General features: G+C 37.2%; 1 protein-coding gene across 1 annotated transcript in view; it reads right to left on the bottom strand.

Moving 5' to 3' along the window:
- Positions 1 to 5,482: 5,482 nt before the first annotated feature.
- Positions 5,483 to 13,015, bottom strand: part of lrch3 (leucine-rich repeats and calponin homology (CH) domain containing 3) — a 196,946-nt gene continuing 189,413 nt past the window's right edge. Inside the window, exon 20 of the mRNA XM_043702400.2 lies at positions 5,483 to 13,014. Coding sequence (XP_043558335.1) covers positions 12,907 to 13,014 — 108 coding nt within the window. The 3' untranslated portion in view covers positions 5,483 to 12,906. The remainder of the gene's footprint in view (position 13,015) is intronic.

The raw sequence follows: 13,015 nt of genomic DNA, 5'->3' as shown, positions 1-13,015 counted from the left end.
TGAATGCTTTCCAGGTGTTCTGTTATTCCATCTTTTATAATACTTAGCAATGTCCCTAACCTAAGCCAGGAGACTGGGTCTAAGTCCCACCCACCTCAGACAGTGTAACAGGATATCTGAACAGGTTGATTAGGAAAATAGCTAGACTTCAGAGTGATGTTCTTCTCTCTCTCTCCCTTCCTTTTTAAATAGTGAGGTTACACTTGTCACACTCTGCTCCAGAATCTAGAGAATTCTGGAAGTTGACCATCAGAAGCACATAATATTTCCTGGTCACACCTTTAGTACTCAGGCTTGTAGATTATTATGGTGAGTCGTCAGCATTTAACAATTCCCCAGCACGAAATTTCTTACTAATATTGATGTCTTTAAATTCTGCTCTCTCACAAGACTTTATTCTTTAAAATTTCTGGAGGTTATTGTGCCCTCTTTTTGTGAAGACTGAATCAATGCTTTTTGTTTCTTCTCTATTATAATTTCCCCCAGCTCAGGGCTGGAAGGGATCTACATTTGTCTTTACTAATTTTTTCTCTTCTCATACATTAATACAAGCTTTTATGGTCAGTTTCTACATTCTCTGCAATTTTACTCTCATGCACTATTTTCTGACTCCTGATCAAACTTTTTCGTCCTTTTTTGCTGAAGTCTAAAAGTTTCCCAGTCTTCAGGTTTGCTGCATTTTCAGGTTTTTTTGTATGTCGCCTCTTTGGATCTAATACCGTCCCAAATTTGTACACCATGGTTAAACCAACGTTTCTCTTTGCTTTGCAACAGAAATACTCTACACATCTGTTTCTCCTACCAAAGTGGATAATCTCTCTTGTTCCACATTGTAATCCATCTGCTATGTTGAAGCCCATTCACTAAGTCTGTCCAAATCTTCCTGAAGCAGCCTTACATCTTTCTCACAACACACATTCGCATTTAGGTTTGTACCACCTGGAAATCTGAATATATTACAATTTAGTATATGCCAATGATTTTAAGTTGGAGACTATGAACAATTGTTACCCAAACACAGATCCTTGTGGAACCCCCACTTGTCACAACCTGCCAACAGAATGGTCAGTTTGTACTTGCTCAGTTTTCTGACTTAGCCAATCATTAATCCATGTCAGTACATGACCTCTTTTCCCACATGTTTAATGTTTCTAAACCAGCCTCCTGTGGGATCTTTAACAAACATCTGCTGAAAATCTATGTATACTACATCGATCGGCTCTTCCCTTTATCAATTTTGTTGGTATCCTCTTCCAAAAAATTCCCAATTTTTTCATTTGCAAATCCACACTAACAAGGCCCAATCAAATCATTATCAATCAGGTACCTAGTTATCCCATCCTTTATAAGTTTCTCGCATTTTCCTACCATTGATGTAAGGCTAACGGAGATATGTAGTTCCTAGCTTTCTCTCTCACTCCCTACTTAAATAGAGGGTGGTGGGGTGGCATTTGCTACTATCCAGTTTACAGGAATCATTTTAGAATCTGTTAAATTTTGAAAGATAATCACCAATGCATCAACCACCTCTATCAACACTTTAGGAGGTATGCCATGATGCGGAGGTGTTGGACTGGGATGAACAAAGTCAGAAGTCACACAACACCAGGTTATAGTCCAACAGGTTTATTTGAAATTACACAAGCTTCCAGAGTGCAGCGACGAAGGGGCTGTGCTCCGAAATCTTGTGAGATTTCAAATAAACCTGTTGGACCATAATCTGGTGTCATGTGACTTCTGATGCCAAAATGTAGATCATCAGGTTCAGGAAATTTATTGACATTCAGCCCTGTTAATTTCTCCAGTACACTGCCTTACTGGTGCTACTTTCCGTCAATTATGCTTTCTCATAAGCTACTTGAACCTCTGAATTTAATTACTTAACTATTGAATATTTATCTATTTAGAAGAACTAAAAAAATTAAGAATTTCAGCAGGGACTTGCATTAAGTCCTTTGCTCCTTTTGAAATGCACTTACTGCAATCAAATCATCACCATCCATCGACTTGTTATTTAAAATATACCTGACTATAATTTAGCCATATGGTTAATGTGAGAAAATGAATGGAAAGCGAGTAATTCAATACAATCAAAAACTATCCAACCAAATCATCACAATAATTTGTGTCAAGGTTATAATATAAAGGTGGCACACAAATGGCATCCACACATTTGATCAACAGTTCATTTTAAAATCTCCATTTTATTTTCAGCTTATTTTTAAAAGTCCTTTTAAAATATATTTAAAAATGCACTTTTTATTGTTAAGGGGAATTGAATACAAAAGTAGTGACTTTATGCTTCAGTTATATAGGACAATGTGTGATCACATCTCGAGTACTCTGCGCAGCAGTGGCCACCTTACTTAAGGAGGGTGTAGATGCAGTGAGTTCAGAGAAGGTTTACCATACGAATACCTGGAGTAAATGTTCTAACAGCCTAATGTTCTAAGACAAGCCAAGTACCTGTTGGCATTTGTAAGAGCAAGACTTGATTAAAATACACAAGATTCGGAGGGATTTAACAGGGTAGATGCAAAGAGGGAGATTCTTCTATTGGGAGAATCCAGATTTAGGGGTCAATGTTTAAAAATAAGGGTTCACTCATTTGAAACAGATGAGGTAATGTTATTTTCTCTGAGGGTCACAAGTCTTTGGAACACTTCCTGAAAAGGTGGTGAAATAAGAGTTCTTGAATATTTTTAAAGCAAAAGTGGACAGGTTCTTCTTAGGCAAGAGAATGAAAGGTTATCTGGAGTCAATGGGAATGTGGATTTGATATTCCAATCAGATCAGCAGTGACCTTATTGAATGGCAAAGCAGACTGAGGAAGGGGGAAGCTCTTACCCCTTGTTCAACTGTTCACATATCTCCAGCATTATCATCACCATCAAGCCTGGAAATCAACCTTGGTTCAATCAACAGTGCAGGACAGCATGTCAGGAACAGTACCAGGCATATCTCAACAGAAGGAGACAACATGGTAAATCTACAACATAAGATTACTTGTATCCCAAACAGCTCATGCAGCGAGTGACAGAACTAAATGATTCTGCAGCCAACAAATCAGATGGAAGATTTGATGTCTTTCCACATCAGTTGTGAATGGTGGTGGACAATTAAAACAATTATCAGCAGTTGGAGACCACAAATCATCCAATTCACAAATATGAGAGGGGCTAGCACATAGCAAAAGACAAGGCTTAATATTTGCATGTACCTTCAAGCAGACGTGCTGGGTCTTCACTTGTGGTCCCTAGTATCACAGATCCCAGATTTGGATCAATTCAATTTAGTCCACTCAAATATCAAGTGATCATTGAAAGCACTGGATACTGCAAAGGTTGTGGGTCCTGACAACACTCTCGCAATAGTACTGATGAGACCCTCCAAAATAAGCTGCACTCCTTACGAAACTGTTCTAGTACAACTAAAACTGCATCATCTACCCAACAATACGTAAACGTTCTCAGTTATGTCCTGTCCAAAACTCCATCCATTACTATACCATCAGGCTACTCTCAACCATCAGGGGTCACCAACAGTGCTATGAAGTTGCATTTGGAACGTTCCACCTTACTGCAGCCTAGCTTGGGTTCCACCAAGGCCACTAAGCTCATTACAGCTTCGAGTCAAACATGGAGAAAGAAGCTGAACTCCAGGGGTGAGATGACAGTGACTGCCTTACACCAAGGCATAGGCAATTGTAGCATCAAGGAACCCAAGCAAAATTGGAGTCAATAGGTATCAGTGGAAACCTCCTTGCTGGTTGGAGTCACAAAAAGCAGAAGATAGCTGTTGATGATTGTTGGAGGTCAATCAGTCAAGAACAAGTTCATTACTGCAGTAGTTCTCCAGGGTAATGTCCTCAACCCAACCATCATCAGCTCCTTTATCATTGACGAATCCTCGAGAATAAGGTCAGAAATGAAGATGTTCACTAATAATTGCACAATATTCAGTACTCCTCAGATACTGAAACAGTCTGTGTCCATATGCAAGACGGCCTGGATAATATCCAGGCTTGGACTGAAAAGTAGCAGGAACATTTGTACCACACAATCAAGCAATGATCATCTCCAACATAGAGAATCAAACAATCGCCCCTTGACATTCAATGACACCACCATCACTAAATTCCCAACTATCAACATCCTGGGCATTACCACGGACTGGAAACTGGCCTGGACCAGCTATATAAACACTGTGGCTACAACAGGTAGAGATTAGGAATTCTGCAGTATAGCTCACTTACTGTCTCCCTAATGCCCCAATTTCCATCATGTTCTAAGCACAAATCAGGATAAATTTAGCTCCAAAAACACTTAAGAAGCTTGATACCAACCAGGATGAAGCAACCACTTGACTTGCAGCCCATCCATCTTCTTTAACATTCACTCCCTTCACCAACTGACACACAATGATAGCAATTTATACTACCTGGAGCATCTCTGTAGTAACTCAAGGCCAGCAACAACACTTTCTTAACCCATGACTTCTATCACCTGGAAGGAAAAGGGCAGCTGTATGAGAATGCCACCAGCTGGAAGTTCCCCACCAAGCCACACATTATTCTGACTTAGAACTATAATTGTCATTCCTTCACTGTTGCTGAGTCAAAATCTTATAAGTCAATTTGGAACAGCATTGCAGGTGTTCTTTCACCCAAAGATTGCAGTAGTTCAAGGCGGCAGTTCATTCCCAGCTTCTTCAGGACAGTTAGGGATAGGCAACTGACCACATCCCATGAATAAACATGTTTTTCAAAAAATGTTGAAGAAGAAAATCAGGAATCAGAAAAAGGACATAAACACTTGAAAGAGCAGAAACTGAGAAATTAATAAGATAAAAGAAACCAATAAAAATATTTTGGTTAAATATGGATTTTGCAATGGCATTTTTAAGGAAACTAGTCTTGACCAAGATGATCATTGCTTGATAAATTTTGCCAATTCTTTCATTCATATATATTACATATTGGTTAAGTGTATAATGGACATAACAAAGAAAATGTAGAATTAGTAAATGCTAGATTTTTGTTTTAAAAAACATATGGAACACCAGAACTATACTGACCATCTACTCTTTTCAAGTCATATTCAACATCTTATAGCCAATTCTTGAACAACATTTTTACCATTCATTTTTATTCAAATTAAAAAATCATATTTTAAGATATCAAACAGTAAAAGACTTTTGTAAGCTTTATCATTTCAAGTATTAGCTCACAGGTTAATGTTCATCAAAAGTAAATTGGATGCAAGTTGAAAATACACGTGCAAAAAAGCATTTGGAGGAAATCTTCATTCTATTTACCTTATTCACAGCAATAACAGGCCATTGTATTGTACAATTTTTCCATTGCTGTCAGGGAAATCTATCCTTTCTTAAGTATTTTTCATTTTTCAGACAGAAGTGGATGTGGTTAGAAATATGTAATAAGGTAATTTTGTTTGCAGAAAAACAATCAAACATATTCAGGCCAATTCCAATGTACAGTATTTATTCATTACAAAGGCTTCATAAGCATATACTGTATGTTCTCCATATGTACAAAGAATTCAGTTACAGCAAAGCTGGAGTTCAGAACATGCATTTTTACATGATAAATATTTACATGATATAATCAAAATCAAGGCCCCAATGTTTCCACAGAAGTCTCCCATTGAAAACAATTAAACACTCAAATACATTTGCAGTCTTTCTCTAGCTATAAAAACACTTACAAATAGATCTTTGGCTCCCTGCAGAGCAGCTATAATTTTAAAAGGAACAATGACATAAACATAACATCCAAAATTGTACAAACGACCACAATGAGAATAACTAAAAAGCAAATATATTTACAAGTGTACAGATGAAAGACAAACAAACTATACTGGACACACAATCATTCGATGCATGTTCACCACAGACTTAAAAAAATTAAGTACTGGATCCAGATAACTTAGTATTGAGGTTATCTTGCTTGTAAACTAACTTATCTTAATACATCAGTTTCAATCACTTTCAATTAAAAATGCTGGGTAAAGTCAAAGAGTCATAGAATTGTACAACACGGAAACAGACCATTTAGTCCAACTCATCCATGCCAACCAGATATCATAAATTATCTAGACTCAGTTTTGCCAGCATTTGCCCCATATCCCTCTAAAACCTTCCTATTCATATACTCATCGAGATGCCTTTTAAATGTTGTAATTGCACCAGCCTCCACCATTTCCTTTGACAGCTCATTCTCATCAATAACCACCTCTGTATGAAAAAGTTGCCTGTTGGGTCCCTTTTAAATCTTTCCCCTCTCATATTAAATCTGTGTCCTCTAGTTTGGGACTCCTCTGCTCCGGGAAAAGAAGACTTTGTCTGTTTATCTTATTCATCCCCCTCATGATTTTATAAACCTCCAAAAGGTCACCTCTGACGCTCCAGAGAAAATAGCCTCAACCTATTCAACCTCTCCCTATAGCTCAAATTCTCCAACTCTGGCAACATCCTTGTCAATTTTTTCAGAAGTAAATCAGTTCACTTCGATTTTGGTACCCAAGTCAGTTTAAACAAACTAATTTTAAAAATCAACATGAATTTCCATTGACTAAATATGGAATTGCCTGTGAATAAAAGTTGATTAGGCACTTAAAATTTTATAATTATTTCTAGAAGTGGCAGATAGAAATGATCCTGGAAAACTAGAAAAGAACATTTTGAGAGTGAAAAAATATACCAATGCAGAGTAAAAGCAGATCAGAACATCCTCAGATGTTTGAAGTATTATATAACAATGTTTTTTCAATAGATCCAAAAACAGATACCGTTAAATTACATCACCATTGGAAAACACTTGAAGGAACCTATAAAGAAATCCGATTTATTTAGGTTGAACTGAAACATCTTAATCTGGATACAGTACTGTTTAATGAAATATTTTCCAGCTTTATTTTCAAAATTCTTACCATGAACTTTTTTTCAAATTGTCACCATTTCCATTAGTGAATATATTCTAACGTCTCAACATATTCGTTAGTGAATAGTGAATAAGAAATAGTCAAAGCTGGGATTGGATTGGAATTCCACATTTAACTTTATTTATTTCTGCCAGGTCAATGATAATCAAGATAGGAATTAAAACTTAATCTTTCAAACAACTCATACATTTTTTCGAATAGTTGTAAGTTACTATCTGTATCTGAATGGAAAAAAAATGCCTTCTTAGACAGTACTGCCAACAGTTCTTCCAAATTAATTTGACAAAAAAAGACGAGTCTAAAACTCAAGATTCCATTTTGTACTTCAGTATTAACTATCCAAATTTAGCATGAGTTTTATTTCAAATTGAAGGTCTGAGAATTTTGGTCTAAGGTTGTTATTGGTATACTGAATGCTACAAACTTTACTCTGCCAAGTCTACTTTGTTTAGGAGTTAATTTTCCACCTTTTTGTTTGCTTTGTCAGGGTTCAAAAAGTGTTGGAAACAACTTACTTAGCAGCAGACAACAATTCTAAAAGTATGATCACAACTGAAAAATTACAGTAACTTGCAAAGAAATACCAGTTATAAACTATGAAATAGTTTGATTTATTTGCTAAGCATTTGGCTGAGAGAACACGGAGTGGTCAGAAGTAGCATAAGTGGTATTTGGCAGCTGCAACTTTGGGGCTTCAGCACTGTGTGATCTTGTAAAATACAGCAGGCAAAAATCCATTTGCTTGTAAAATATTAACTGCCCCCTTATTCGTTTAGCTCATTCTAACAATCAGGGAATATAATTTTGATAATAGTTTCCTATGATGAACTATCCTATGTTGGACTGGTGTTTGAAAATTCATTTCAAAAGATATTCTATTCCTCATTTTGTTAATTACTCTTACTTGCCCTGACCAAAAAAAAATTGGAAAAAATCTTATTCTGTTTGAGACAAAGATGACCAAATGATCCTTCAAGCTGACTCTACCCTTCAGTATGGCCAGGACTTTAATTCCACTTTCCCTCACACTCCTACATCCTCTGATTTTCTGAGCAGCAAAATGTGTGAGACCCCAGCCTGAAATATATTCAGCAACAGAACATCCTCAACCCTATGGACAGAAAATTCAAGATTCACAAGCCTTTGAGGGAGGAACTTCTCATCTGTCCTAAATGATTGAGCCCTTATCCTGAGATTGCAGTCACAGCAGAAAACAGAAATAACCTCAGTTAGGTACGCTGTCAAGCCTCTTCAAAATTCTTAATGTTTCAATATAATCACCTTTCACCATTGGTCTTTAGGATCAGATGGTTGACCTAATTAGTGAATCTTTGTTGCTATGCTTCAAATGCAAGTATAACCTTCCAAAGGGAGACCAAAACTGCACATACTAATCCAGACATAGTCTCACTAAAGCCCTGGACAATTGTAGCAAGACTTCCTTTATTCACATAGTTTAAGCTTATTGCAATCAAGACCAGCCTTCCTGATGCTTGCTGTATCACATGCTAAATTTCTCTATTCTATGAATTATAACACAGCAGTCTCTCTGAACATCAATTACAAATTTCACACCTTTTTAAAAATATGCTAACATTCCATTCTAATGACCAAAGTGAATAACCCCACCATTCTCCATATACAATCCACATATCATCTTGTTACTTACTCAGTTAAGCTATAATTTGTTGCAGCCCCGTTTTCATAGTTTCATGATAATAGAAGAGTAGGCTATTTGGTACATCAAGCCTGCTCCACTATTCATTAAGATTCAACCATCGTCTCAGCTTTTCCTACCTGCATTATCTCCATAACCCTTAATTCCCCTACCATGCAAAAATCCATCCAACTATGTCTTGAGTATATTTCACGAATCTTCTTTGAGCAGAGAATTCCATAGATTCACTACTCTCTGGGAAAAGCAGTTCCTCATCATCTCTGTCCTCAATCTACTCTCCCTAATCTTGAGATACGTCCCCTAGTCCTAGTCTCACCCACCAGCAGAAACAATTTGCCTGCCTCTATCTTATCTATCTCTTTCATAATTTTATATGTTTCTGTAAGGTCTCCTCTCACTCTTCTAAATTCTACCGAGTACAGTCCCCCCAGGGGGCTCAATCTCTCCTCATTGGGTAAGCCCCTCATCTCCGGAATCAACCTGGTGAATTTCCTCTGCACCGCCTCCAAAGCCAGTATATCCTTCCTCAAGTAAGGGGACCAGGACTGCACACAATACTCCAGGTACGGCCTCACCAACAGCTTGAGAAATTGCAGAACTCCTTGCTCTTAAATGTAATCCCTCTAACAATGAAAGCCAATATTCTGTTTGCCTTCCTGATTACCTGTTGTACCTGCAAATCAACTTTTAGCAATTCATGTACAAGCACTCCTAAGTCCCTCTGCACAACAGCATACTGCAATCTTTCACCATTTAAATAATACTCTGACCGACTATTTTTACTTCCAAGGTGGATAACCTTACATTTACCAACATTGTACTCCATCTGCCAGACCCTTGCCCACTCAATTAACCTATCTAAATATCTCTGCAGACCTGCACAACTTCTGCACAGGTTGCCTTTCTACTCAATTTAGTGTCATCACCAAACTTGGATACATTACACTCGGTCTCTTCTTCCAAATCATTTATATATATTATGAACAGTTGAGGGCCCAACACCGACCCCTCATCCCACTCACCACTGATTTACAACCAGACGAACACCCATTTATCCCAACTCTCTGCTTTCTATTGGCTAACCAGTCCTCTATCTATGCTCATACATGCCCCGCAACTCCATGCATTCCAACTAATGGATGTACAAAGTTAAAAATCACACAACATCAGGTTATAGTCCAACAGGTTTAATTGGAAGCACACTAGCTTTCGGAGCGACGGTCCTTCATCAGGTGATTGTGGAGGGCTCGATCGTAACACAGAATTTATAGCAATAATTTGCAGTGTGATGTAACTGAAATTATACATTGAAGAATTGATTGTCTGTTAAGCCTTTCATCTGTTAGAATACAGTGATAGTTTCACTTCTTTCATGTGTAAATCACAAAATCCTTTTTTTTTATAAGTTGCATTCTCGCGTTAGCTGTTAACAATGGTGATAGCTAGACAATATGTTGAAGGTGTTAGCCCCCTGTGTTCTCTGTCTATGACCTGAGGTTTAGATTGATTCCAATCTGAAAAGTGAAATAACTGAGTTTTACATAAATTCATGAAGCGTCGCTCCGAAAGCTAGTGTGCTTCCAATTAAACCTGTTGGACTATAACCTGGTGTTGAGATTTTTAACTTTGTACACCCCAGTCCAACACTGGCATCTCCGAATCATAACTAATGAATGAGTCTTGATGGCCTGTATTCCTGATGAAGGGCTTTTGCCCGAAACGTCGATTTTACTGCTTCTCGTTTGCTGCCTGAACTGCTGTGCTTTTCCAGCACCACTAATCCAGAATCTTTGATGCAACACCTTATTGAATGCCTTCTAGAAATCCAAGTATACAACATCCACTTGTTCCCCCCATCCATCCACTGCATTGTTACATCCTCAAAGAAGTTTGTCAAACATAACCTTCCCTTTCTGAATCCATGCTGTGTCTTTGTTCTCCTTACAGCTTACATCTCAACCCACCTGTTTCCGAGTTGGAATTAGGTCCATAAACAAATGGTTCTTGCATCAGTAATATATAACATGTGGTTTCTCAGGGATTATTTGTGAACAAGAATAATTACTCTGCTAATACAAGGGAACTGCCCTAGTACAGGTAACTTCACTTCGAAGACAATGTGTATGATTTTAGCCTGGTCATGACTGTTTTCAATGTCAATCAAAGTAATTTTTAAAAGGTCAGCTATTTTTTAAACCAATCAGATACTTATTTTTAGGAGACATGAAATGACAAAATGGAAACCAATTAACTCGGTTGGTAACTAAATCATAAAACATAAGTAACAAATTCAAATATCATAATTTGAACCAAAGCAGTTCTTGAAAATAAACATGAACAGTTACAGAAAAAAAAGGAACTATTTACAAAGAAAAGAGAAAGTGCAGGAAAAAACCTTTCAGTTCAAGTCATAATTAAAAAAAACAGAAATACCTTCTGATGGTTAAAATCCATCCCAAGTTTTAAGCAAAGAACACTTTGTTAAAATGGTGTGAAAATAAATAACTTCTTTAAAAATAGTGACAAAATTTTGGTGTGAACATGTAAATAATTTAAAGGTGTATTACAGGGATCAATGATTTCTAAGTTTGAAAACTTTCGGTTAAGTTATTGCAATTGTACATTGCTCAAATTGAGAGATTCCAGCACATTAAACACTTAATTTACAATCTATTCCACAAATAAGGGGGTATCTTTCATGTTTAACTGACAATTAAGTCAAAAAAAACTAAAATTGACACAGACCCCATTCCACTATTTTTCACTGTGCATTCAATTTTATACTATTCATAAAAATGGGGATACGTAAGTTCACAACAATGTAGTCGAAGATTCTGTGCTATATTTCATGTAGCAAGCCCATATCGCAGACAGGTTCCCTTCCGATGCCATGAATTGACTGGCATCATCAATGCCACATGATAAAGTGCTAATCACTACATTATGCAAATATGGCTGAGTAACTTAGTGATTGCATTATCATACCTATGTGCTATGAATAAATATATATGTATACTGCATGAATATAATTTATAATATGAAGAGTAAATTCTGTCAGCATACTTAAATCATTCAGAGTATTGCGAAAATGAATACATGAAGTCAAAAGAAAGGAATTCCTAAGTAAGTAAAATATATAACCAGAACGAAGGAAACCTCAGTACCAAACCTGGAACAAATCATACAGTACTGATCCATTTGAGAGTACAGTGCATAATTTCTAAAATAAACTCGTTGAAACACCATACAACATCCTTATATGTCAATGTACAGTTGGGTTTAGCTACCAGCGAAATATACTACTTCTACACTGAAAGAAAGCTTCTGACTAGATATTCATGCACTTGTGCAAATGTTTACATCGCTCACTATCAGACAGGGAATACATATGAAAAGGATATGCTGGCCACACCTCCGTGGTTTTGCTGCTGGTTATGAATTTTCGATTTCCTCTCTGATGGATACTCCACAGCCAGATAATGCTCCAAAGAGTGCAAGTAGGCTGACAGTCCAACTGCCCCAGTCATATTAGTCCGTTGCATTCTAGTGCCAGCTGTCTTACTGGATGTGCTGCTAAAGATGAAGACCCAGGAGCAGGATAACAAGGGGCGTGTGTGTGTTTATATGTGTGTCTGTGTTTGTTTGTGTGTGTGGGCGGGTGCGATTCTTGACCATGTCAGGATGAGAGACCAAGGGTGATGAAACCTCTGTAGGTCTACCTGAGATTGAAGAAAGGGCTGTTTGAAGGAAATCCTTCCATTCCACTCCAGCTTTCTCATCTGGGGTGCAAGTTATCTTAGCTTCTATGGATCACATTTTGAATTATTTTTTATTCCTATTTATATATCAGTGAAATAGAATATTCCTGGAAAATTTGGTTTTACCGGCACCAGGTAAAGATTGAATTATGGCCGGTATGAAATGAATTGGTGAGCTATTTACTGGACTAAGTCACAAAGCAAGACATCCTGATCTAGTTCCTAGGTCCATTTGTTCACTCAGTGCAATGTATACCCATTTTAAATGTTATAGAAATAATTTGTATCATGGTCCCCAAGTTGGAAAACAAATTAAGTGCTGTATTTTTGAAAAAAAAACATAAAAAAAAATCACATTTAGCAACTCATTTTCAGAAAGCCATTACGTAGATGCTAAAGAGGAGTGTGATAAAATTGATCATGGGGGCCAACTTGAAACATATTCAATTTTACTGCTACAGTGTTTCTTGTGTGAGGTGCCCATCACGTGTAGTCTCTAGGTAGTTGATTAATGGTGCTGTTTGGTAGGGGCGAGCTCAAGCAGATTTTCTATTGTCACGGCTACCTGTGCCAGTCCTTTCTCTTCTAGAATGTGAAGGGGCAGGCACAATCGATCC

Source organism: Chiloscyllium plagiosum, unplaced genomic scaffold (assembly GCF_037043375.1).
Source record: "Chiloscyllium plagiosum isolate Xiang-an unplaced genomic scaffold, Cpla_swu_hap1 HiC_scaffold_13, whole genome shotgun sequence".
NCBI classification, from domain to species: Eukaryota; Metazoa; Chordata; class Chondrichthyes; order Orectolobiformes; family Hemiscylliidae; genus Chiloscyllium; species Chiloscyllium plagiosum.
Note: the sequence above shows the minus strand (reverse complement) of the source record. Positions and strands in the feature narration are given on the sequence as shown.